The 27,056-nt window shown below is 35.4% G+C and overlaps 3 protein-coding genes and 1 non-coding gene across 7 annotated transcripts; 1 reads left to right on the plus strand and 3 right to left on the minus strand.

Moving 5' to 3' along the window:
* Positions 1-58: 58 nt before the first annotated feature.
* Positions 59-3,469, plus strand: LOC111782622 (14 kDa zinc-binding protein-like). The gene is made up of 6 exons (XM_023663407.1): positions 59-173; positions 256-360; positions 1,193-1,279; positions 1,930-2,077; positions 3,055-3,172; positions 3,257-3,469. The coding sequence occupies exons 1-6, from the start codon at positions 148-150 to the stop codon at positions 3,322-3,324; spliced, it is 552 nt and encodes a 183-aa protein (XP_023519175.1). The 5' UTR covers positions 59-147; the 3' UTR covers positions 3,325-3,469.
* Positions 3,470-4,699: 1,230 nt separating this feature from the next.
* Positions 4,700-9,478, minus strand: LOC111783439 (probable arabinosyltransferase ARAD1). Its single transcript, XM_023664367.1, has 3 exons — positions 8,578-9,478; positions 6,000-6,365; positions 4,700-5,331 (listed from the first exon to the last, which is right to left on the minus strand). Exons 1-3 carry the CDS (start codon positions 9,412-9,414, stop codon positions 5,143-5,145), a joined length of 1,392 nt encoding a protein of 463 aa, XP_023520135.1. The 5' UTR covers positions 9,415-9,478; the 3' UTR covers positions 4,700-5,142.
* A 1,903-nt stretch (positions 9,479-11,381) lies between these two features.
* On the minus strand, positions 11,382-21,971 carry LOC111782745 (calcium permeable stress-gated cation channel 1-like). Of its 4 annotated transcripts, none has more exons than XM_023663541.1 (13): positions 21,845-21,970; positions 21,466-21,713; positions 20,592-20,940; positions 16,612-16,770; positions 15,323-15,458; positions 14,822-14,923; positions 14,492-14,611; positions 14,312-14,392; positions 13,413-13,753; positions 13,069-13,314; positions 12,507-12,831; positions 12,147-12,380; positions 11,382-12,003 (listed from the first exon to the last, which is right to left on the minus strand). In XM_023663541.1, the coding sequence occupies exons 3-13, from the start codon at positions 20,903-20,905 to the stop codon at positions 11,740-11,742; spliced, it is 2,322 nt and encodes a 773-aa protein (XP_023519309.1). In that variant the 5' UTR covers positions 20,906-20,940; positions 21,466-21,713; positions 21,845-21,970; the 3' UTR covers positions 11,382-11,739. The 4 variants fall into 4 exon arrangements, with proteins under 4 accessions (XP_023519309.1, XP_023519310.1, XP_023519311.1 ...); XM_023663542.1 differs by having other exon boundaries at positions 11,740-12,003; positions 21,490-21,713; positions 21,845-21,971; XM_023663543.1 differs by lacking the exon at positions 21,466-21,713 and having other exon boundaries at positions 11,740-12,003; positions 21,845-21,971.
* Positions 21,972-25,938: 3,967 nt separating this feature from the next.
* LOC111783755 lies at positions 25,939-26,137 on the minus strand. The gene has a single exon (XR_002813435.1). It is a non-coding gene; the product is annotated as a U2 spliceosomal RNA (small nuclear RNA).
* Positions 26,138-27,056: the final 919 nt, after the last annotated feature.

A 27,056-nucleotide genomic window follows, 5' to 3' on the forward strand; every position in this document is an offset into this window, starting at 1 on the left:
TTTGGCCCAACCCATTTAAGTAAGAGCTCCTATGAACAAATAATCCTTGAGGCCTGAATTGAACCCAACCCATCAATTGTTTGTTCAACACACCTTGATTTTGCAGGTTTTCGAAGTCTTTCTCGCTCTGGTTGATTGAGGAAGCCAATGGCTGCAGGGACATCTTTCTTGAGGTGTTCTTTGTTCTTCCCATCTTTGTAGCATTTTCTGTCACAATGAAATGTGAAATTGTTTGTTTTGGTGTGAAACTCGCAGGCAATGTATAGCTACGACTACCAGAACATTGGTGACTGCGAAATTGAAACATTCCGGCAATCACTTCACGGCCTTTCTACTTCCACTTCGTACTAGCTCTCGAAGGTAGACAAGCTTTTTCTATGTATTTACGAGGATTATGTTGAAATCAAGAAGTTTGTTTTTATGGCTTTGGCTTATTATGACTGTAATATATGGGAGCGAAGAAATGTTATCCATCTTGTTGAAATATGTATGGAGCCCCTAGTTTCTACCTCTGAAATGTAAACAGTATCTGAGTGTTGACAATAGAAGATTTTCTAATTTCGTTCGAGAGGGATGGTGTGAGATCCCACATCGGTTGGAGAAAAATCTTGAGGGAAAGCTCGAAAAGGAAAGCCTAGAGAGGACAATATCTGCTAGCGGTGGGCTTGGGCTAATACAAATGGTATGGCGATGTGCCAACGAGGACGCTGATCCCCAAAGGAGAGTGGACACGAGGCGGTGTGCCAGCAAGGACGGTGGGGGGTTGGATTGGGTGAGTCCCACACTGATTAGAGAAGGGAATGAGTGCCAATGAGGACGCTAGCCCTGAAGAGGTGTGGATTGGGGGAATCCCACACGTGAACGAGTGCCAACGAGGACGCTGGGCCCTGAAGAGGTGTGGATTGTGAGATCCTACATCGGTTGGGGAGGAGAACGAAGCATTCTTTATAAGGGTGTGGAAACCTCTCCCTAGCAAACGCCTTTTAAAAACCTTGAGGGGAAGTCCAAAAGGGAAAGCCCGAAGAGGACAATATCTGCTAGCGATGGGGCCGTTACGTTTAAACTATTTTTTTACCACTTAATAGATTTTTAATTCCATTTGAATTTCCAATAGTTGATCTCTTCCCTATTCCAATAAGCTAGCTATTCAAGTACTGACATAGTTTTTATTGCTGCATTGTATTTTCTCCAGATTGACCATTCGTGCTAGCAGCACAAACAATGAAGAACTTGCTGCTAAAGCAGCTGCATCTGATGCAGACAGTGGAGCTCCAACCATGTATGTCTTTAATAAATTATTGAGGCTGATTAGATGTTGCTAAAGCCTTAAAATTCCATTATCCAAGAATTAAGCTTGAAGAATTATTATTCACTTGTAAGAAGATATGCATGCTAGTGTGAAAAAATTATCAACTCTTGAACAAAGCAATGGGATATATTGCCTTCCCGGATCAAAATATTAGGTGTGAAACTAAGCTACGTCTCATGTTTAGGATCTAAATCTAGGCATTATTAAGGTTAACATGTGTCAAGAAAACCAAGTCTCGAGAAAGAGACGATGTTCGGGTGACGCGAAAATCTTGTTCTATTGATCCATCTAATCTACCCATATATTTGAGCCATTTGAATTGTGTTTCAAATTATTTACGATGTTGGAAATTTTTTGTAACGGTCCAAGCCCACGCTAGCAGATATTGTCCTCTTTAGGTTTTTCCTTCCAGGCTTCCCCTTAAGGTTTTAAAATGCGTCTACTGGAGAGAGGTTTCCATACCCACTCCCTTATAAGGAATGTTCCGTTCCCCTCTCCAATCAATGTGGGATCTCATACTTTTTTATTCTTTTAAGATACGGGTCAATGTTAGATGTTAAAAAGAAAATAGTTAGACTGATATTGAGCTTATACGATATTCTTTGACATTTTTGCTTCAGATTTGACAAAATAATAGCCAAGGAAATTCCTTCAAACATCGTTTATGAGGATGAGAAGGTCCTTGCATTTCGAGACATAAATCCACAAGCTCCTGTTCATATATTAATCATTCCAAAGCTCAGAGATGGATTGACAGAGCTGGGAAAGGTGTTTCTTTTTTCCTCCTGTTCTTCTTATCTCTCTATACTATCTTGCACATACTGAGTTCCTCTGAAATAGCATATTGAGTGTTCCTTTTTCTCTTTGATTCCTTTCTTTCTTTCATTCTTTTGTTCTTTTTGTTTTTCCTACAAAGTATAGAAACGTGAGCAAACAGTTTAGATGTAGTGTGTTATCGATTCTGGGTGATTTTTTATGCATTAATGGGCTATTTGGTGGTAGGAAGTCTACATATCTGATATCTATAGATGTTTAACATCTGGATAACTAGGAATTGAATGCCCAATAAATTAGATAACTATGTTTCTTGAGTAGAATAATCACATATAACTCTTTTTATATCTCTTTTTCCAAAAGTAATACCCTTCTTATACCATTATATTAAGTTAAGTCAACCACATTTCTTTTTCCTTTTTTCTTTTTTCATTCTTTCCTTTTCTAGCCGGAGGCTAGAATGGATTACAGCTCAAGCCCACGGCTGGCAGATGTTGTCCTCTTTGGGTTTTTTCATTCAGGCTTCCCCTCAAGGTTTTTAAAACGCGTCTGTTAGGGAGAGATTTCCACACACTTATAAAGAATACTTTGCTCCTCTCCAATCGATGTGGGATCGCACAATCCACCCCCTTCGAGGCCCAGCGTCCTCGCTGGCACTCGTTCCCTTCTCCAATCGATGTGGGACCCTTCAATCCACTCCCCTTTGAGACCCAACGTTCTTGTTGACACACTGCCTCGTGTCCTATTGTGAGATCCCACATCGGTTGAAGAGGGGAACAAAACATTATTTATAAGAGTGTGAAAACTTCTCTCTAGCAGACACGTTTTAAAAATCTCGAGGGGTGCCCAAAGAGGACAACATCTGCAAAATTTTGAGCTGTTCTTCTGAAGACGCAGTTTGCATTCATGCTTATGTTTTGAGCATTTAATAGCCCAAATGTGTGAAATTGAGGTGTGTATGAACTTGTTAGGCTGAAGCAAGACATGGGGAGATACTGGGTCAGCTGCTATATGCAGCCAAAGTAGTGGCTGAGAAAGAGGGTATTGTTGAAGGATTTCGTGTAGTGATCAACAGTGGTGCAAGTGCTTGTAAGCCTCAGAAACAATCTATGTTGTTCTTCTGTCTCTGCTTTTGGTGCCATCTTACACTGATATCTCTCTTCCTCACAACAGGTCAATCTGTGTATCATCTTCACCTGCACGTCCTGGGAGGGAGACAGCTGAAGTGGCCTCCAGGTTGAACCCAATTCCGTTACATTACATTTTCTAATATAACATACCTAAACTGTTCTTCATATATTTTCTTGTATCACATAACAAAAATAAAGGATTGCAATGATTTCTTTAGATGACTTGGATGAATATATTAGAAGGCCATTTCCTCCACGTCCATTGCTTCGAGATTAATATGAGAAGTGAATTGACATTTTCTTAAGCGTAGAACAATTTTACGAATAGCGTAAAAACATTAACAAAATATCATTAATATGATCTAACGTTTATAATTATAAATTTAAATTTGTTTTGAAATAGTGGTGGTTTAAATATTGCTTTGGTTCTGGTTCATTCGACTTTGATTCATTTTAGTCCATACTCTTTAAAGGTTCATCTTTGTTCATTTCGATCCTTCTACTTTTAACATTCGTTCATTTTAGTCCATATTCTTTTAAAATGTTCATTTTTTGGGCACCTACAATGTTTCAGAGCTAAATAGGCACATGATGTTGCCATTTGACTTCTTTTCTTATTCTATTCAGGTTCCATCTAAAGTTATGTTTGATGCACGATTAAAATTTATTCTAAAAAAAACATAAATATCACTAAAAGAAATTGAATAAAAATGAATATCATAAATATTCATTATTAAAGTTTATACTGAAATTCAGTCTTATAAATAAATAAATATTTTAATTTAAATAATTAATCAGAACAATTCAACCCAACCGATTGCATTCTTATTTAAAAATAAAAATTGGTTGAGTTGAAAAAATTTAAAGAATTAGATTTAAAAAAATGTCCAACCCAACATAACCAATGGATACTCTATTAACGATCAAAATGGAAAATGAAAACTTCAAAAATAAACATCGAAACCAGTAGCGTAACCATATTCAAAGGAGCTAAGAGATTGCTTCGAGTGTCGTCGGGACTTGCCTGCATTCGATTTCTTGGTTCAATTTTTTATTTCAGCTATCAGGCAATATCCAATGCAAGTGAATCAGTGAGGGTGTGGTTTCTTTTATGGAGAGATTGAAAGAAGAGAATGAGAGCACGAGAGAGCCAAATGGACTAAACAAAATGGGTAAAAGATGAAGAAGATGGCCGAAGGGGGCCCTTTGGTCGAAGAGTGAAATTGAAGGAGATAGGTGAAAAACCTAAGGTTCAAATGGAGGGATTGGACTTCAAGAAATCAATCATTATTGGGAACAATTAACAGCAACCAACCAAAACGTCAGTTTTCTATAATGACAAAATCAAAACCAATATCTCTAACCAAATCATCCAACCAAATCATCCATCCAAGGCCGTTAGGAATTTAAACACTTAAAAAGTCATTCCAAACTCGCTCTCACTCGTCAATACAATCATTCACCTAAGAGTCTCCTTTCAGGATCACCAACCACAAACATTGATGAAGACAGTGATATCTACAATAACAATCAGATTTACTGTGTCTATCTAAAGCCTACAACAACGGAAAGACGAAGAAACGACGTCAATCGAATATGAAGGATTGAAGACCCTTATTCTGTACAATACACAAGAAATGAAAAAAATAACTACAAATATTACCAGATTTTGCATGTGTATGTCAGTTCTACATAACCAACTCAACAGTACATAATAGAGAAGTAATAATTGAAAAGGCGTATAAATATGGCAACCAATACCTGCCCAGTTAGAAGTAAAGCCAGCTTAGCTGAGGAATACGGGCACTCAAAAGTTGGAACTAGTAAGGCATAAATCCATCCTCAAATTCCTCCAACTCGAAGTCTCTCGCAGCTGGCATGCCGCTTATAGAACATCCTGGATTCTCCCGGAGGTTCATACATAAAGAATTATAGTCTTGCGCTGATGCCAGTTTGGTTTGAACAGAGACAAGAGCAGTCTGGTGCATCACCATCTCTATGAATAATCCTCTTTTCACGATTAATCATTAGCTTAATCAAAGGTAACTTCTGTGAGACTTGACGCCATATTTCGTTCACTGTGCCATTCGAGTCTGAATACTCAAAATACCTCTTTACCTGAGTAAAATACATCCAATAAAAGTGACTTTATGAATATGCATGACTTAATTTTTAATTGAAGTAACAAAAACATCGTAACTTCTCTGTACATGTTTCAAGCAAGTTTTCGTTAGTTTAAATTGTTAAAGAGTGTTTAGTTTTTTAGAGGGAAAATAAACAACAAAAACATAGACAGTTAATGATCAAGGGAGTAGGAACCACTTCTTAGTCAGCACTATTTGTAGCCATTTGGAAATAGGTTTAAAACAAAACATATACACGAGAAAGAAACAGCATAACAGAAGTAGAATGCCTTGAAACGGTTGGAATTTCTAGTCTTTATAACTGTGTAAAAATTAGTTGTTAATATTTAGTATATATTGTCTTCATTTTTTTCCTTATGATGGAGTGGTCTTTCTCCTATGTAAGAAGATCTAAGTTGTACACATTACAATATGACAAAAATATTATTGAACACGATATCAAAACAAGAGGTCCAACGTTTGAACCCCTATGCTATCATTTCGTTCCCAATTAATACTGATTTCACTTATTAGGCTTTCCATTAATTTTCAAATCTACTAGGAGTGTTAAAAGTATTTATATAAGATTAAATTTACCATAAACTATTTACGGTTATATAAATGTTTATGAGAAGAAAAGGAGCATTCACACATAGTACTAACCTCTTTCATTTCTCTCTGATACTCCAGAATCCTCTCTTTCGATATTCTCCTCAGCTCTGAAACTAAAAATCCAGGTCTCACAGCAGAAACCGAATCAAAGAACACTGCAATCTTGGAATAATCTATAACATCTTCAAAAGGCAACTCGATACTATCACTAACGATCACTGGCACACATAAACTTACTACAGAATCAAAAAGTCGACACGCAGAGGGAGTGTCGCCAGCTGGATTCAAGCAGAACTTGGATGTATGCATCCCATGTGTAGCAGCACGCCGACTCTCTCGTGATTGTGTTCCATGTTTAATTGTGACATCCTTTTCTTCCTCAAGTATGTTGAAAAGCATATCACGTATCTTTCCTCCCTTTTAACACACGATAGAATCACCAGTAAACAAATCAGTTATGATCTCAACCTTTTCTTTTCATTTTACAGAAAACTACACACGATATTAACAAAAATGTACATAGGGTGATAAGACATCAACCTGAAAGAGGCCAAGGGAACTACTGAAAATTCCTCCGATTAAAAGAAAAAAGTGCAATATGTGCAAAAATGTTTGGAAACAGAACTCTAGAGTGAAGGTTGGAAGTATAATCTTTAAAAATAATAAACTAGTAAAGAATTATACAAATAAAAAAAAATGTTCTGATGTAGGCTAGGCTTGCCTTTCTACATCAATGCCAACACATATTATGAAATCACAAATTAGACCTAGGAACATGAGTCACAATTACATTCATGACATGAAAATTGCAACGGAAACAAAGTCAGAATAATAGAGTGACAAACTCTGATTTCTTCTACTTACAACCAGAGTAAGAAAAATAGTCCAGAGCTCAAAGGGTAACCAATTGGGGATTATGTTCGTGCAGTATGAACTTAAGGATTGATTGCAGCATAAGTGGATCTTTGGAGTGCCATCAGTAGCTATGATTAGGAGAGAATGGAACTGATTGGGAGGGAACTTGGAGGGGGGTTGTGGGGTGCATGACATCTTCAAATGAAACAGGAAAAAGAGACAGGATTCTCAACCTTGATAATAGGAGAGCGGCAAAGACCAAGAAAAGTTTACTATCGAGTCATTTGATATTCCACGGTCAATCTATTACTTGGTTTTAGCTATTTACATTGTTCATAGGAAGCATACGGTAAAAATTTCTTCAAGAAATTGATGTTGATTTTTTGCTACGATTCAAGTGCATTAATTTTTTCTCTTCCTCCCATGTGCGTCTGGATACATTTGGTAACAGAGCTCCAAGGAAGAGAGTGAATTTTTTGAAGTTCTAAGTCTTGGCTGTCTTTAGGTACTTCATTCCAAAAGAAATGCGAGGATTTGGAGAATACAGTTGGATATTGAGACTGATCGGGTTAAAGTGAAGGTACTAATATCTGTTAGGAATATTTAAGCCTTTAGATTTAGTTATACCTTCGGTAGGAAACTAGAGGAAGTTCTTTCATGTAACAGCTGGATGAAGTTCTTTCTTGTAATAAGTGTAATTAGCTTGCAGAGAATTACATGTCCCTTTATAGAGAAAAACTAACTAAATCTAAATCAATAGATTATACGAAGTAATCTAAATAAATCTCTAGACAATAGGTAATAAAACAAGATAAATCTAAATAAATCTTACAAGTAACAATAAATCTAACCGGCTAAATCAAGGAGGTCAACTATTCTTTTAACGGGAATACACAAATATCCTTTGACACTCCCCTCAGACTAAGTAATAGATATCATTCATTCTCAGCTTGAAGACTAACTCATGAATTACGCAAATATCTCCTAACGTAAGGCTAACCCTTGGATAATAAGTATATGCATATTAACTCCATATGTCAAATTGCAAGACAAAATTGAATCAACTACTGTGAAGTGACTTGTCAAGAGGAAAAAACGGTTAAATTTTAAAGATGATTCATCCATTCAAGTCTAGGGTCATCTATTACATAGATACCTTACGAGTTTCCAACAACGATTGTTATAAGATCTAGCAATAGTTCAGCATTACTAGTTGAGGTTTATGTTAGCAAACTAAGACACTGATTGAAAAAATAAAAAAACAAATCAATTTCAAGTCAAATATGATTAAAAAGAAACTAAAGAAATTCCTACCCCCTCCCAAAAAAAATCATATCCAAGAAAAGAAACTAAAGAATTAGAACCAAATCCACAGTATTATGTGCAAGTTATGTAGGTTCTCCAGAATAAATAACGCCCTAGACTTGGTCCTCGAATGTTTAACCATCATATCCTAAACGTAAGTGAATTAAAGGTACTCATATCACTATCCTTTTCAGCTAACAGTATCTAGAGCTTAATGCTAAGAGGGTTATATCCAATGTCATCTTTCCACTTTCCACTTTCCACACAAGTTTATTTCAGACGTACAATTCTCTCCCCATGACGATCAATCATACAAGTCTTCCCAACTTTCTAAACCTAAAAGCTAATGTATAATAACCAAAAAAAAGGGCAAAAGGAAGAAACATAGATGAATCCTTAACAATATCCATTGTTAATTTGAAAGGCGTTGCATAAATAGAATAATTTCCAAGGAATTGCATAAGTATACCTCTTTACGGTATCGATTGCCCATAAAGAACAATAAAGTCTTGCGATTTTCAACTCCAATATCACCATTATAAGTATTGATCCTATGGGAGTATGGGACAATTACGTCCTTAACAAGCGATGCTTGGTCGGCCCTCAACCGCCCGAAATCCGAAACGAGCAAGATACTGTTCTTAACCCTGTCAATGACCCTGTATAATGCATTCGGGTCCTGCGCTATAATGACGTGATCCCATCCATTGTTCCGCTTCCAGTACTCCTGCTTCTCCAACCACTCCATGAAGGCGTCCTGCGACTCCTCGTCACTGTACACAAGCTGCTGCTGCTGACCCGACGACGTTGCAGGTCGGATAGGGTTCACAATCAAGCTTAAGGACGCGAAGAACGGTGCATAGAACAAATCCGCTTCCTTAGGATCGAACACCCTAACCACAGCAGACCCAATACGCTCCGACTCCGGTCGAAGCAGATCCGTGAACAGAAACCACTCCGCCATATGCTGATGACCTGGATACTTAAGCGCCGTGACTTCAGCGACGGATTTTCCTCCACGCGCTATGCCGTGGTGCTCAATTACACCGTACGTAAACCTCGTCGGCAAATCGTAGAGGTAAATCTTGACAGGGGAAACGAATTTTCCTGAAGTGTTGAGGAGATCAGTGTCTTGGGAACCAAATTCATCGGAGACTACGACGGAATTGGCAGAGCTGAAGGGGAAGGAACGGTCGAGCTTGAGAGTGGCTGTGGAGCTGATGAAGGTGTTGACGATGGCATATAGGGCGAGAATAATGCAGGAAGAAGCTAGGGTTCGCTTGAGGAGAGAAGACTTTCGCGCCATTGTTGGGAAAACAGAATTGGGGCTTCGGAATTTGCAGAGCGGCAGAATAGGAAGAAACTGAGGAAGACTATATACGATGAGAGGTAGAGCGCGTGGATAACACGTTCAGTAGTCTCGAGTGGAAAACAAAACATTGCAATTCAATATCTTTTTACTCTATGTCGTGTGAGATTCAAAATATCAGAAAAACGACGTCGCTTTGAAAAAAATAACGTAGAATTTTATAAATTTTAAAAATACCCTTAAACTAATAAAACTTAAAATTGAAAATTATCATATTTAAATAATACCCACAATTAAAAATAACATTAACGTCTTTTAACTTTTATTAAAAAATTAAATAATTTATACTCAATTGAAATCATCTATTTCGTCTGATTGATCATCTTCGTCTTTAATTTTAAGGGTATTATTGTAATTTTTTAAAGTTCATATATATTTTTGGAATACGACACAAGAATCTATATTTTTAAATGTATTAATGAATGTTTTTCAAAATTTAAGGACAAATTTAGAGACTTTATTTTTATTAATTTATTATTAAGATTAAATAATAAATTAGAAAGTTACAAAAATAAGATGTGTTTTATTTACATCATATTAGAATAACTCTTTTTTTTTTATCTAGCAATTTATGCTATTATGACATAATAAATAGCTTCATGATACCTAATAAATATCATATTAATTGATTATAATTATTATTTTTAAATGGTATTTGGAATATTCATAAAATGTCAATATTTCCATTAATAATGGCTAGAATTATATTATGGTTGGCAATTCTATATTTAATTAATCTACTAATTTCTTTCCAAATATGCCCCTCTCTCACCCCTTTGAATGCAAAGGGTTTTTTAGGTAAGCCAACCGCCAATAGTTAGTAACTTTTATTAAATAAATAATAATAATTAAAAAAAAAATGGTAAAAAAAAAAAGAAAAAAGGTTAATAAAACCCTAACAAACATAATTTTTTTTTTTTTTTAATTTTATATCTACTAAATTTCGATCGTACCTAATACCCACCATTTAAAATGAATTCATAAAATACTTTTTTTTATGGAGCGTACATTGAACATGAGAACTCGAATAGGAATTGGTTGATTCAAGTTCGAGTTCAATGAGTAAATGACCAAGTTGGCTGGACAACGACAAATTTTAAAAAAAAAAAATTAACAACTAGACACAACTCTGGGTTGGATACTATTTCAGGTTGTGTTGGGTGCAGGTTGTGTTGGGTTGGGTCGGGTCACCACCGCAAAAATAAAGATTGAATTAGTCCAAAATATTTCCTCAACTCCCGACATCCACCCGTAGACTTCAAACATATTTTTAAATGTTAATGATCTATTGTCAACTTTTAAAAGTTTCATCATGTTAGTTTGACCAAAATTTAGTAGACTTGTTTAGTATATACTAACTTTTAATTTTATCAATTTAAATCTTAAACTTAAAAGCGTGCTACCATTATTTATATCAACACGAACAAACTGATTAAGACATTTTGTTTCTTCTTTTGGTTAAAGAACGTCTAGCTCTAAATTGATTCGGGTTAAAGAAAGCCTAGCTCTAAATTGATTTAGAAAGAAGTCCTAACTATCGCAAATTTTACCATCTACGGTATCAATTATATAAAGTTTATTTTAAAAACAAAATCTAGAATGAAAACTTGTATCACGATCACAATCCCGAGCAATCTTGGAACACTAATAAAATATCAATTTGCACAGTTCAAAAGCACTTGAATCAACCGCCGACGCCTAACTATGTCTCGACCCTCATCCAATTGTACTACCCGAAAAATGAATTTTTTGCTGAATACGAGTTTGCTGCTGGCTCTTAGTGTCATCTTCTAGTAGAGTATTCTTTCTTTCTTGAAAAAGGCAATTAACTCAATCGAAACTTAATCGTTTGAAGAAAGTCTTCAGCAAATAGAGCTTTTAGACTCGAGAGCCGAACGAGAATGAATACCACATTAGAGTCGAGACCCGACTCTCAAGAAACTCCACTCAATTACAGTCCATTCAGATTCAACAATTAAGGGTTGTAGGTTAAATCCAATCCTCCTTTAACCTATAAAAGAGGGCTTGCCACAAAAATAGTTTACACATTGAACCCAAAAGAAACAGGAAATTGCAGAAAAGGCCCCCAACAATACATAATTTAACATACTCCTTAACTCCAACTCTCCTCATTGGTTACTACTCTACATTCTACACCTTTTCTCATACAATTTACAGCATCATTTCTCCACAACAGACCATTTTAGTTTACAGTAAAATGTACAAAGAGATGTGAATCTTATGTACCTTTTAATTTAGTTCTCAAGGTTGATGGCTATCTCTCCGAACCTCGGGCAAAGAAGGAGACGAAGGAACACTGGCTTTGCTCGGCAATGGAGTGTTCCTTCTCGACTGGCGTTTCGTCGCTACCAACACACTCTCTGTTTCAAATGCTTCGTTTGATTCGGCTTCATCGTCCTCTTCACTTTCCTTGAAAACTGGATGGGCATATGCAGTTTGCAAGTATCCTTTCAAATTCAGGTTTGGTTCCCTTGCACGTTCCAAAGTGTCCTTCATCATTGCTTCCTGCAATCCGAACATTACAATCAAAACTGATAAGAAACAAACATTAAGTGAAAAAAAGGAAAGACTAATTCAATCGATAAAATCGGGCTATTGGGGTGAACATATATCGTGATGGCCAGACTACTAAATAAAGTTTGACAAACCTCTATGGGATATCGGATAAATGCAGGTTCGTAACGGCCCTTGCAGTACAGATGGAATGATATTGTGATTACTGGGAGTGCAATTAGAAATGGGGTTGATTGGGCAGCTTTCTTTGTACTTAGTAGTCCCATTAGAACCACCTGTGAGAAAATCAATGCATAAATGATTCGCCCATGTACATCAGGCCAGAACGCCGCAGCACTCTCATATTCCTGGTTGTAAACATTTATGATCTGCAATTTTTTGGAAGGGTATAAAACATTCAGTAAATATAGACATAAATACAAAGCAGACGAACCAAGATCCGTGCGTCTTAAACGATAATCCATGAGAAAAATGTATAAGAGTTCTTAACTAACCTGATGCCGGAAGACAACAAAGCCGAGGGCGAAGAAGACTATGATGAAAGGAAGCAAGAGAGGCGTCACGGTTGCATAGACGAGGCCTAATAGAAAATATAATTGAATTCGAGGTTCTCCTGTGTTGAAACCAAGACTTCCGGGATCCATTGCCTCTTCCCTATCCTTTTCAGTCTTCACTAAGAAAAAGTTCTTCAAGTGGAACATTATTAGGGGCTTTAACATCAAAATCTCCCCAGCAATGCCAGCCCATCCATCAACCATGATATAAGTTATAAAGAAAGTCGCTTTCATCGGTATCGCCACACCGATTGTCTTGGGAATTCTACAGAAAAGAACAAACGTGCGAGATTGTAAAGATGATTAGTACTTATGCATGCACGCACGTGTACATACATACGAAAATGTAAGCACCCAAAACCACATGACCACAAAAAGAACGACCCCAACAAATTGCAAACCGATCACCCATGTTCTTTGATGGAAATGCATACAACAAAACAAATGAAATCAACTATAATGGATCATTGCGGTCTAATCTATAGGGGGTAGAGTATCTTACTGATCAGCAGACTGCTTAATAAAAGTATTCAGCTGTTCAAAAGCAGCTCCTGCAATAACACTGCCAAGGAACACATTCACGAAGTTGAAAACGTAGTAACGAGCTGCCGCTCTCCTTTCTAGAGAAGATAGAGATGTAAATCCTTCAAATTTAGCCATTATCATCAATATTGTAGGCAGAAAAATGAGAAAAAGCTTCAACACGATTCCAGGAAGAAAACCTTGGACAAATGACTTAACAAAGTCCCTGCAAAAAGAATGGTAAATGAATAAATTGAATAATAATATTTTGTTGTCAATTCAAAAGCCAATACAGGATTTAAATGATCCAAGGGTGAAATATACCTTTCAATAAGGGGTTTTAGGAATGGTGCAATCTTCTCAATCCCCTCAATGCTAGCAAGAGACTGTACTAATGATATGGGAATCATGAAGAAAAAAGTAAGAAAGAAGAACGCAACGCCCATAATTAGCCTTCTAATGGTAAGTGAAACATATGGAATTGCAAGATTTTCCCAATATACATCACGTGGTTCTGGAGCCCATTCAGTCAACCAAATAGTTGGATTTCTAGATTGCTGAGTTTGTGCACAAACAGCTGCACCCCAACGCGACTTAAATGATACAAATGCTGCTGGCATAATAGATTTTGGATCATCGGAAATCCTTTTTCTCTCCGAGGCTATCTGGACAGTACAAAAGACCTCAGCAAATATAGTGGAAAAGGCATAAAAAATTTCAGGAAAAAAAAAAAAAGTAATATTAAGTGCAATCACATATATTACTATGACATTTATTATATAATTTAGATTTAGAGACCCATTAGTACAATTTCTGTTTATACGAACAACTTCGAGTATTCTCTCAATATTGAATAACATTAAGGACCGAAAATAAAATGAGCCATTTACGAAACCCATCCAGTTTCCTACAGTAGTTCCCAACTTACTGTCAAATCATTACTGATTCATCTCCTAACATTAATGGAGCGAGACTTAATCGGCAGAAGANAAAAAAAAAAAAAAAAAAAAAAAAAAAAAAAAAAAAAAAAAAAGAGGCATTAACCCCTATACTTGAATTAATGTACTGCATTATAATGATCAACTAACAGCTTCAATCCTATGCACCATATGCTGTGCAGCCTAATCATTAAAAATTTCTTACGATTTTAAACTCCTCAGTTATCACAACAGTCTATAAAATATGCAAAATTTCAAGGTAGAAACTGGAAAAGAATTACTTACTTCTATGGATAGCCTCTCAATCTCTGCTGTTTGAAACTCAATTGCGTCCACTTTCTTTCCCCAGAGTCCAAGAAAACCAGTCTAGTTGCAATACAAATTTCAGGAATATTTTAAAAAAAGAGAGAAATTCAACATAGGCAGGAGAAGACCCGATAAGAAATATTCCACTTAAATAGTTACCTTCTTGAGAGGCCTAATTGTAGAGTTTCTTGAATACTTGAGTTGGTAGTAGTCAAGCCAATTCTGTGCTTTCTTCTTCTTCTTGACTAGTTTGGCCAACTTGTTTGCATCACGTACGACCTGTAGATATTTTCTTCAAATCAGGAGAATTGTAACACGTTCATCATTGTAAGAAAATTGGACATTTAGGTAATTCCAGAGTGGTATCGAAACATTTTTAAATCATAATCACTTGAACTCATAAAAAATCTCTTTGGAACCTCGGATATTACATTTTGAATTGTCTATGTTTTAAAAGAGAGAGAAAAAACTAGTCTTGTGAACCCAAACCTGATGAGTAAGATAGTGGCCCGGATGGTTCACTAAGAAAAAGTGCTCAACAAGCTCGCTGACAGATTCATCCGGATCAGGTGGGACATTTCTTACAAGGACCTGCGAAAAATGAAATAAACGACTCAAGCTCACATGAAAGAATGATATTAGTGATGCAGCATATAAAAGTGAACTATTGGAAGAACACCTCTAACTAGTCAAAGCTTGAGGATTTCCTAGACAAGTCATCCAGAGGTAGGAAGAATACCCACCAAACCCAATTAAGCTTAGAACTAGAAAACTAAAACCCACCAAACCCAATCGACAGACCCATGAAAACTTGAAGCAGCCTAATGGCTCTACATGAAGAGGCTTAACCCAATAAACCCAATTAAGCTTAGAACTATAAAAGAGAGAAAATCTTATGTACAACACACAGGAAAAAGAGATACAATTAGAGGTAACCAATTTATTAGTAATAAATTTTATTAAAGTAAAAGTGTCATGATTTAATCTCACTGTAAACTGATCAGGACGCCGTTTTTCGGATGCAAGAAATTGTAGTCTCAGTGAAGCGATCTTTCCATACTCCTTCATCAGCACATAGCATGTCCAGAAGGTAAATGCATAAGCCATCACTAGATGACTCCAAAACCTACATTATGGAACAATGAGTAAAATATGAAATAATGCTGAAGAAGGACAGACATAAAATTAACAATCACTACTAGAAAAAGTGCAAAAAGAAAAAAAAACGCTGTAATATATTTTTTTAATGTGAACCTGAACTTTTACAGAGAAAATTAAGTATTTACAAGTGCCAATGCTACTTAAATTAACAATCACTACTAGAAAAAGTGCAAAAAGAAAAAAAAACGCTGTAATATATTTTTTTAATGTGAACCTGAACTTTTACAGAGAAAATTAAGTATTTACAAGTGCCAATGCTACTTAAATTAACAATCACTACTAGAAAAAGTGCAAAAAGAAAAAAAAACGCTGTAATATATTTTTTTAATGTGAACCTGAACTTTTACAGAGAAAATTAAGTATTTACAAGTGCCAATGCTACTTAAATTAACAATCACTACTAGAAAAAGTGCAAAAAGAAAAAAAAACGCTGTAATATATTTTTTTAATGTGAACCTGAACTTTTACAGAGAAAATTAAGTATTTACAAGTGCCAATGCTACTTAAATGAAGGGTGAAAATGCTCAATTAAATTTCCCCTCCTTTACTAAACATTTTTTCCTGAGAGTAGACAACCCAACAGACTTAAATTTCTGGCAGATTCTAATTTATTTAAATTTCTCTAAATGGATAACCAGTGTACCTGATACTTACCTAGACTTCAAGATTGATTCTGTGATCATGCTTTCAATGAACCATGTTCAAAATTCATGCAAGAAAATATTTTGACATGTTTCATTTAATTTCATTTATAGAATATAAATAAATTACGAAAGACGTAACTCCAACTTCTTTTGATCATACAATCAAGGAGAAAAGGGGGGTGGTTTTGAAGTTTGACCAAACTAATGCAGTAATAGTGAACAAAATGCAAATAATTGCAGTTATATGGACTACTACATGAAAGTTTACTAGCCATTTAATTGGAAAAGCTATTGTTACAGAAGGACCAACTAATGATAATTAATAGAAGAAAAGGATGCGGAAGCTTAACAGGATATCAACGGCATAACCAACATGATCAGTGGAGCAAAACCATAAAGCAAGCATCTGGTCCATGCAGGGTAATTAAGAAAAAAATTCCATTATAGCCATTGAGAGAAAGAAGCCTTTGAAACCTTTGTGATTTGGCAGGGATGTTTGATATTGAAAGCTTGTCAATATCACTTGCAGTCACATTTGCCGTCACTTTAGCAATACTCAGATTATCATCGGTATAATTAACTGGGACCAGTACAGCCCATGCAAGGAATGCTATTGGGACAAAGATCTTAAGCCTGCAATAAGGTAATGGCGGTATGATAAATACTACAACTAACACTTCTAAGGAACTTACAATTAATAAATTAAAATTAAAAAAATAAATATATCAACCGAAATAACAATCCTGAAATCTAGCAAATGACCATGGTAACCCAAAGGATGTGTCAAAAAATTGCATCCATTTGTACTTCAAAAGATGAGGCTTATAGAAAGATCACAGTCAACAAGCCTTTTACAGAGTAGTCAAAATAAGGAAAACAGAAAGTAGACAATAAGTAAGATCCATGGACCCAAACTTTGAGAAAATAATTCTTAACTTCATCTACATTCTAAACCAATCTCAATTTCAAGAATAGAGAAAAGAAGTATAAAGGAATTCACATCTATTTAATCATTTTGCATCAATATCAAATTATTTTACTATGTGCATCATAGCACATGAGTGGACATATAATTGCGATTAAAAGTGGTCTCTCAGCTCTCAAATTAATTTCAAGGAAATGCAGAGTCTGAAATGAAAGTAAGACCGGTTTGCTCTTTAAACAAATATATTCTCTTCTTTCCTGTGTTGGCCATTTTCTCTATATGCTTCCAAAATGTAAAATTCCACGAACTTAGTGATTGTTTGTCCATGCAATCACTTACTCTTTCCTTCCAGGCACTAAAATTTCCCTCAATGAACTTACTAATGATACAATTGGAAAAGAAATGTGGTCTTATCTTGCCCCCAGTTTGCTGACTATACAATTTTCCTCCGCTTCAGAAATAATGAATTTTTACCTAATATGAATCCTTCATCGTTTTCTGAGGCTATTCAAGGTCTCAAGATCAACCAAGAAAAACGTCAAATCTTAGGTCTAAATTGTGACCTTATCAAGTTGGGTAGATGGGCGACTTTTGTGGCGTGTGAGTTGGACCTCTCCTTACTTAGTTCTCCCAATTGGGCACAATCCTAGGAGCCTTAAGTTTTGAGACCCTGTCATAGGAAAAAGTAGACTTCAAAAGAGATTCCCATCTTGGAGGAATAGTTTTTTCTCCAACGATAGAAGGCTAACCCCCACCTAATTCAAATGGTCCCAAGTGGCACTCCGAACTACTATTATGTCCATATTTAGTCTCTAGTACAGTTAGCAAGGTGATCAAGAAATTGATGAGGGATTTCTTATGGGGAGGGTTTATGACGAGAAGGATTGCATCCTGTGAGTTACCCCCAATGGACCTTGGGGACAAGGCATAGGTAACGTAAGGACCAGAAAGAAGCCCGATTGGCCAAATGGCTTTGACAATAACATTATTGTTAGAAACAACTAACCCTCCACATTGGTATGATTTTGTTCACTCTGAGCATAAGCTCTCATGTCTTTACTTTTGGTTTCTTGGCCTCAATACCAAAGGAGATAATGTCCCTCACTTACATACTCATGATCTTCCCCTTAATGGCTTTACTTTTGGATTCCACAAAAGGCCTCCTTCTCTAGAGCCCTCGAACAACCTCCTCCCCTCCTTAATTGAGGCTCGACTCCTTCTCTGGAGCCCTAAAACAAAGCACACCCTTTGTTCGACATCTAAGTCGCTATGACTAGACCTTTAAGGCTCGCAACTTCTTTGTTCGACACTTGAGGATTCTCTTGACATGGCTAAATTAAGGCATGGCTTTGATACCATGTTAGGAACAACGGACCTTCCACGTTAATATGATATTATCAATTTTGAGCATAAGCTGTCACGGTTTTATTTTTTGGTTTCCCCAAAAGGTCTCATACCAATGGAGATAGTGTGCTCACTTATATACCCATGATCTTCCCCTTAATTAGCCAAGGTGGGACTCCAATCATCCTCAACAATCATGAATCTAATACCTTAGGGTACAAAGTCACAATTAGCAAGTACAGTCCTAATCCTTTTAAATCAATTGTTGATGGGGATTAGAGGCCGTTCCAAAAGCCCATGAAAATCTATTTTGGCTGAGCTTTCTTCACAAGGTTGTTTAGTGTGATGTGGGAGAGGGGAGAGATGCTTTTTTGAGAGGATAAGTTGTTGAGGGATAGACCCCTCTGCTCTAGGTTTTCTTGATTATGTTAGCCGTCCTCTTTAAGGAATCATTTAGTGGCTTTGATCCTCTCTATCCAAGCACTCTCTTTCTTCCTCTTTCAGGTTCCATCATCCATTCACCAATAGAGAAACAATGGATGTTTTGGCTTTGTTATTTTACTCAAGAGTATCGCTTTAGCCCGGGCTAGGGGGTGTTTGCCTATGGAGACCTTGTCCATCCAAAGGTTTTGCCTACAACTTCTTTTGGTGTTTGGCCAATTCCTCCCCATTGAGTGGTTTTATTTTTAAATATGTGGAAGGTGAAAAACTACCCAAAACATTAAGTTTTTCAAGTGGCAAGTTACACATAGAAGAATTCAAACTTCGAATCGGGTTTGGGTAGGAGGCCCACCTTGGTTGGGTTATTTTGTTGATTCTTTGCTGGAGAACGACAGAGGATCCTGTTCATATCCTCTAGAGATGTGATTTTGCAAGTGCCATTTGGAGTTGTTTCTTTCAAGCGTTCAAACTTTCATTTTGTTCGCTCTCAAGGAGCAAATCAAACTAAAATGTCTTCAAGCTCCCTTCGCTAAACAAAGAAAAAGGCTGATAAAAAGATCATCAAGCTTTCGGAAAGTGGTTGGTTTAGAGTGGTCAAGATGTGATTAAAGACCTCCTCCTTTTTCTTTACGTGAGTAATGGTCATTTTTGTAGCAAGCTCGAGTGTGTGCTATTTTGTGGAGTCTTTAAGGCGAGACTCAAGAAGAATAATAGAATCTCTAGGGTGGAAAGACCTGATAATATTTGGTTCCTTGTTAGATTCCATTTTTCTCCTAGCTTCGGTCGCAAGGCCTTTTTGTTACAAACTAGGTCTTATTTTACTAAAATGGAGCCCATTTTCATAGTTTGACTACCTTTTGTGTCCCTTCTTTACCTTGCATTCTTTCCGAAGTTCAACATTGAACAAAAGCATTATATTTCCCCTTAACAACATATTCTATTATATTCCTATGTGTTGCTGTGACATAAAGTTATCAGTTTTCACCATAAAAAATGTCTTCCGTAAGGACCCAAAAGACTGTCCAAAAGAATCAAGCAATATAAGATAGAAAGAAAAGGATAAAAACTGATAATGTCTTGATCAATAAGCAAGAGAAAAAGTGTAACTAAGCCACTCATACAACAAAAATTAGGGCCAAAAAATTCAAATAAACCCAACTCAAACGACCGGATTAGTCATGCTATAAATTAGGGTACACTGGTTTGGTTCCAATAAATTGAATAACATATTGATTAGAAATATATCTAACTCTTTTTGTTATGATAAAGTTATTTGCACATAAATGTCTCTTAATTTCATTTCACTCTTTGAGATATTCTTTTCACTCTTTGAGATTTTCTTTACTCACCAACGATCTTCAGAATATTATTGGTTCAATACTTTGTAGTATTAGTTTAAAATAGGACATTAAATCAATCTTTTTAATTCAATGTTGAAGACATGTGAAGACAGGTAAAGACCATCCATTTCTTTTTTTTTCTTTTTTTTCTTTTTTTTCTCTTCTACAATTCAAATCAACCCATACCAGATACTATATAATTGGTTTGGTATGGGTCGATTATCTAAATAGGGGAATTTATGGACAATTTACAGCTCAACAACTTAAATTGAGAACAAAATATCTTTTAATTCACCTAATTCAACATGTGGTCGGGGTTCCTATATAAAGTTGCCATTAACATATGCAAGAAAAGTGTATATGATAATTAAAATAGAAGGCATAACATATAGTTCAGGGCATACCCTATCAAGTATATCCGCAAGTACACAGCAGAATCCAATCCTGCATGGTCAATAAGCTCAGGTTCTGGCATTCTGATGGCTTCGGGCATCCAATTCAAGAACTTAAGATAAGACCTGAAGTCCAAGTTGACAAACCTACGTACAAAGGCACCCGCGTGTGTCGGGCTGCTCCTTAAACCCTTCAAATACCACTTCGAAAAGTACACCCTGTCATTGAAAGGCTGGAGCCTTAAAACGGCAAAAACCAAAAGGAAGATGAATGCGCTGAGAATATTGATAGCTGCAGAAACCCCAATATCTTGCAAAGTAGCCATTTTCTTATAGCTCCTCCGCAGGCGAATTTATTTCCCTGAAGTAAAAAACAAAGCAGATTCCATCACCGAACTAATGGAAATAAATCGTCTGCAAAATTCCGTTGTCCATAAACTACTAAATTTGACCATCAAATCTCACATTCAGCTCTTGCAACTAACCCATTTCCTAAATGGAACCGTTATCAGCTAGGGTAACGCACATTTAAAGAAACATAAAACCAAAAAATCTGGAAAATTGGAGAAGCAACCTAATTAACACTTGTAAAAGACGAATTAATATCTCCATTGATGATTTCAAGCAACAAAACAAAATTCAACTAAACGAATTCATAGTATCAAGGGATGAAGTAATTAATCGTTTCTAATGGCAACAATTCCCAAAATTAGTAAATTATTAAATAGAACGAAAGTAAACAAAAGTACCAAGCAATTTCAGCACAAAATCNAAAAAAAAAAAAAAAAAAAAAAAAAATTGACTACCGCAGACTAATTCAATCCCACCAAATTCGCTTGAAGTGTACATAAAGAAAAACGAAGACGAGAAAAGAAAAACTCCCTACTCGCTATTAATCTCCAATCCAAACCTCCACAGTCTTCAGCACACCAAGAAGTTATCGGAGAACAATATGAACAAGACAGCCTTCGGATTGCTTCAAAGACGTATCGAACAAAAGAAGATTCTCCAACTCCTTTTGAAGGAGAACTAACACGATACGCTACTAAGCTCCTTTTCTTCACCCCGATTCGTAGTCACCAACTTACCAATCCAACCAAAAGAAGAAATCATCCAACAAAAAAGGAATTGCGTCTGGAATTAACAAGAAATCACGTGAAAATCCAACCAAAAATAGAAGAATATCTCACACAGTAAACAAACCAAAACCAAAAAGCATCGCCATAGAGAGATTCAATGAAAACAAAGGAAACACCGAGAGAAACCTTAGGAATGCTGCAATAATGGTGAACAAACGGCGGTGAGATCCATCGGTGTGAAGTAGATTAGAACGCCGGGGGGTTTCTGTTCTGAAAGTAATGAACTCTAATCATTTTTATTAATTTTAATTAACTGGAAACTGGAAGATTCCGGAAACGGACGGTTCGATGTCGGCAAACCGCCACGAGGATATTAATAATAACGGCTATTTTTTCTGTCATAAATTTTATTTTCTTAATAATATAAATTTATTTCCTTAGCTTTTTTCTTTAAAACGTCATTTATTTATTTCCTAAAATTAAAAAAAAAATATATATATATATATTAATATAAATATAAATAAAAAAATTTCAACTATTTAATTTACAAGAATATATATAAATTATAAAAACATTTGCCGCACGCTTATAAATATCCGCCGGGATACATATCACAGGAAGGGCGGTGTGGAACACGCGCTACTCGTGCGTCCACGTGGCGATCACGTTGGAGAGGTTAGTGGCTGCCAAGATTTTGACAGCGGTGGGACAGTTGGACCAGACCGGCCCGAACCGGCAGGTTCTCGACGACAAAAAGTAAAATAAACAAATGGAATAAATAAAGGAAAAAAAACAATCCCAACGTTACGCCGTTGTGGACCATCGTAAGTGACAACCCAATGATAATATGCCACGTGGCGTACTTTCTTGAAAGTATCTGCATGTCACTGTCATGGTTATGGTGTGAATAAAACGGTCATGGGGTAGGTAATATACGTGTATATTTAAATTTTCAAAAAAGGACTGCTGGAGAAATATATATATATATATATATATTTAGAAACTAAAGTCAAATTAATAAATAATTGTATTAATTTAAACTCTCGATTTTTTAATAATTTATAATTAATGATTGGTGCATGCATTAACTGTTTCTATAATGATCGAGAAAATATTAACATAAATATATCAATCTTTTTATTTTCGTGCATGGTAGATTAGTTACGATAGTCAAGAACAAGGTGAATATCTGTGATGTCCGACGTTAGCAGGGAGGAGAACAAAACACCCTTTATAAGGGTGTGGAAATCTTCCCCTAGCAGGCGCGTTTTAAAGCAAATGAAGCTCAGAATGGAAAGTCCAAAGAAGACAATATCTGCTAGCGGTGGATCTGGGTCGTTACAATATCAATAGTAAAATATGTTTGAAGATTGCCTAGATCGTTGGAACTGGCTGAAGTAGTTGCTTTTCTAATTGAAACTATGAAAGCTTATAGGGCAAAATTCTATCAGATTGTCGATAAAATTCAAATTTATCATAAGCTTCTTTATGCTCTTAGAAATTGCAATGTGGTTGCGCATAACTTAGCTAATCATGCGATGACGTGAACCATTGGCGTTTTAATTTAGGAACACTCATGAAATCGTAAGTTATATTTTTATTTTCTTAAAAATGTAAATTTATTTCGACACCCACCATGAGTAGCCTAGCTAGTTCGACTTAGTGTAAAACCACATAAAAAATCGATTATAAAGACATATATCTCAACTAGAGATTAGAGGTTATAGCTCAAAGTTGATGTAACGGCTCAAATCCATTACTACCCGATATTATCCTCTCTCATTTTCCCTTTTGGGCTTTCCCTCTCGACTTTAAAACGTGTCTGCTAGGGAAAGATTTTCACACCTTTATAAATGTCGTTTTGTTCTCCTACTCAACTAAGATGGGACATCACAATCCACCCCCCTTCGAGGTCTAACGTCTTCGTTAGCACTCGTTCCTTTCTCTCATCGATGTGCATTCTTACTGGCACACCGCCTCGTATCTACTCCCTTCGAGAATCTATCAAACTTATAGGCTTTTCTGATTTCAAAATAAGACGAAATAATTAACATAAAAATTAGTACACAAAGAATCATGCACGTATCTTCATTATTCGTTGAGTTTGTATAATTTAAAGTACTAAATTCGAATCTTTATTTGATACACAAATAATTGATTTATCTTAAATTAATTATATGCAACTTTCTTTATGTGTCTTTGTCACAACGGGACGAAAGTGAAAGTAAATTAAAATAAAAATAAAAATCCAATAAAATTTAAATCAAAATTAAATGTCTTAGACCAAATCAAAGCGGAAATAATTCGATAGAGTTGTTGAAATATATTATTTATGAATATATCTAAGATTATTATATCTTAATATTTTTTAATATTCTTATTTGATTTATAGTATATTTTATTTTATTTTTAATATTTAATTAATTTATATTTAGGTATTAGTTGTTAATTTGTATTCTATTTAGAGGATATCAATAGGAATGAGAATACACACCAACCAAGAACGTAGGGAACCGTAAGGGATTGAACTTTGACTGTATTGATTGATCAGAATGTTTGTGCTAAATCAACACCTTGGGTTGAGTCCACACTTTTTGTTGCATGTACAGAACCTATGTATTGTGCTATGCAAAAACCTTGCATCGAACCATACACCCGTTAAACTAATGTGTTGTGTTGCACCGAAATCGAGCACTAAATCAAAATGAATCAAGAGCAACTTGACTTGCAATGACTAAATGTAGTCCAGTCAAGCGTGTAACTCGAGACTGTAATTTCTTCTTACTAGGTGAGATTTGGCAGCAATTTGTAGTGACAACGATCTAAAGTAACATCAACAACCTTAGATCTCACAATGGTGTAACGAAAAAAAAGAATCGTGCGAACACCAATCCAACGAGTGTGAGGAAAATTTAAGAAACAAATGATTACCAACAATAAAGCGGCTAAAAAAACGAGGAAAAAAAGGTGAAATAGGTCAAAATATGGCAAGTAAATCCAACTAGACTGGATGGGATTGGTCCAACCGAACCAGTTGAACTTCAACCTTGAATCCAAATCGGATGAAACTCTTACAAGTCTATATATCTAATGTTTTACTTTTATTTTTCTAGAAATATAAAACTCGTAATTGATTTGGATTTATAAAAGTCTCTCAACTTGATACAATCAAATGCGTGTGGAGAAAAGTCTTAATATCGATCCATATTCAAGTATATTTTATAATTTCGCTTTTGAGTTAGTGTGACTTTTGTTTTTGGATAGATTGTAATAATATTGGCATCATTCATTTAATTTCACATTTAATAGTTATTTTGGAATTGGGACACTCTACGATGAATTTGTTGACAAATATGTAACGGTTGGTGGCATAAGGCATAAGTGGTTATCAAAATTGTTTTTTTTTTTTTAAATAAAAAAGGCCACCAACATGTGGCTCCTGTGATGCTGCCAATTATTATTATTATGATTTAGAGTGTTGATGATGAGAATTCTACATATTAGAAAATGATCATGTAATTTAGGGAATGATCATGAATTTATAATCAAGGAATACTCTCTTCATTCGTGTGAAGTCTTTCGTGGAAGTCTAAAGCAAAATCATAAGAGCTTATGCTCAAATGGGACAATATTATACCACTGTGGAGAGTCGTGTTCGTTTAACATGATTTCAAAGCTATGTCCTCCTAAAAATTTAGTCGTGCCAAAAGATTGATTGGTAAATCCTCAAATGTCGAACAAAGAACTCCAAAAGAAAAGAAGTCGAGCCTCAATTAAGGGGAGGTGTTGGATGATGAAAGTTCTACATCACTAATTTAGAGAATGATCGTGGATTTATAATCAAGGAATACTCTCTCATTCGTGTGAGGCTACCCAAAAAAGCAAAGTCATAAGACATACCATGGTAGAGAATTGTGTTCCTCCAAAGTTCTACCAAAGGTCCATAGAACTGTAGAGTCTCACTCATATATCTCAAAAATCAAAAAAAAAAGTTATGGTCACCTTTTGAATTCAAATTATGATGTCCTACATTCACTATAATTTCAACATATAAGAATTTGTAAATAAATGATTAATGTATTCATAAAAAAATCAATCACAACACAACAGGAAATTAAAATATCAACAATCATTAAATAACTTTTGAAAAAACGACTAAACAAAGATTTATAAAAAAGATTAAAAAATAAATAAATAAAAAGCAACTCAAACCTTTTTAAGGAAACAAGCCAGTCCAACAAGGTTCGAAACTTAATTAATACAATTAAAACTACATACTGGAAGGGTGCGCCGGGCCTTGGCTGTAGTGCAGCGCCAAGGCGACGCGTAAGAGCCCCAGAGCAGCAAGCTACCGTGAGAGGGCCCTCCCCTTAAAAAAATAAATTTAATATCATGTGGGCCGATGGCCCACGTATCAGATATTAAACTGATAAGAACAGATACTACACTTGATCTTAGCCAAAAGGCCGAGAAAGGTATACTTATTGGGCCGGAATCCCTCCCTTTTATAGCTTGTCCTCGGTTCCTTCATCGTACACTCGTCGATGTGGGACAAAATGCATGTTTTTCACTTTCATTTTGAACACTCTCCCTACCCTGTCAACCAAAATTATATTTTTATTTTTTTTGCTTTCTTTCGAAAATAATAAAAATATGATCTCTATAAATGGCATTTTTATAAATATTTTTATATATGTTCTGGTAATTTTTTTAGTTCAACATAAATGATATAGTTTAAACCTTGAGTCTTCTAGCCAACGGTATATATATTAAAGTAAGTATAAATATATTTTTTTTACTATTTAAAATTTTGTAATTTAATATCTGAACTTTTAATTTTACTGTAACAACTTCATCAAAAGATTTATTACCGTAGATAGAAACCAATCCAGTTTATATAAGGAACTCTATTTATATCAATAAATGTATATAGTCTCATAGCCCTTCATCTTCAGTACACACTTGTCACTAGCGATACAAGTTCAGATACCACTTGAAAAAGAAGAGTAAAACAAACGAGTATAAAAATTTATCCGGTGGGTAATTGACTTAATAAACTTAAATTAAGCATCAATCTCATTTATAGTCAAATAATCGTAGGTCTAACTCATATGTCATCCAATAGTGATAAACTAAACTCTCAATCATAGGTTATTCAACACAAGAGTAATTATGCATGAGATTCAGTTAAACCTGTTGAGATATATAATACCAAAAAAGACTTAGGTTTAGTTTTACTCAGCTCATTTAAGTTCAAGGTAGGGTTTTCACTCTCTGATAATAGTTTATCTGGCTCCTTCGAGTCTATCTCAACAATGTAACGACCCGGGAAAGAAAGAAAGAAAAAGAAAATATTATATATATATATATATATATATATATATATATATATATATAA

Source organism: Cucurbita pepo, chromosome LG20, assembly GCF_002806865.2.
Source record: "Cucurbita pepo subsp. pepo cultivar mu-cu-16 chromosome LG20, ASM280686v2, whole genome shotgun sequence".
NCBI lineage: Eukaryota > Viridiplantae > Streptophyta > Magnoliopsida > Cucurbitales > Cucurbitaceae > Cucurbita > Cucurbita pepo.

Bases quoted from the DNA above. Each gene is read 5' to 3' on its own strand.
- LOC111782745 (XM_023663541.1), bottom strand. From the start codon at position 20,905: ATGGCTACTTTGCAAGATATTGGGGTTTCTGCAGCTATCAATATTCTC. The intron at 14,924-15,322 runs GTGAGATTAAAT...CATTTTTCGCAG, and splicing joins GGCGTCCTGATCAGTTTACA to GTCCTTGTAAGAAATGTCCC. The intron at 14,612-14,821 runs GTTTGGGTTCAC...AAATATCTACAG, and splicing joins GCCACTATCTTACTCATCAG to GTCGTACGTGATGCAAACAA.
- LOC111783439 (XM_023664367.1), bottom strand. From the start codon at position 9,414: ATGGCGCGAAAGTCTTCTCTCCTCAAGCGAACCCTAGCTTCTTCCTGC. The intron at 6,366-8,577 runs GTATACTTATGC...GTGTGTTAAAAG, and splicing joins GCAATCGATACCGTAAAGAG to GGAGGAAAGATACGTGATAT. The intron at 5,332-5,999 runs GTTAGTACTATG...TATTTTACTCAG, and splicing joins ATCAGAGAGAAATGAAAGAG to GTAAAGAGGTATTTTGAGTA.
- LOC111782622 (XM_023663407.1), top strand. From the start codon at position 148: ATGGCTGCAGGGACATCTTTCTTGAG. The intron at 2,078-3,054 runs GTGTTTCTTTTT...TGAACTTGTTAG, and splicing joins GATTGACAGAGCTGGGAAAG to GCTGAAGCAAGACATGGGGA. The intron at 3,173-3,256 runs GTAAGCCTCAGA...TCCTCACAACAG, and splicing joins CAACAGTGGTGCAAGTGCTT to GTCAATCTGTGTATCATCTT.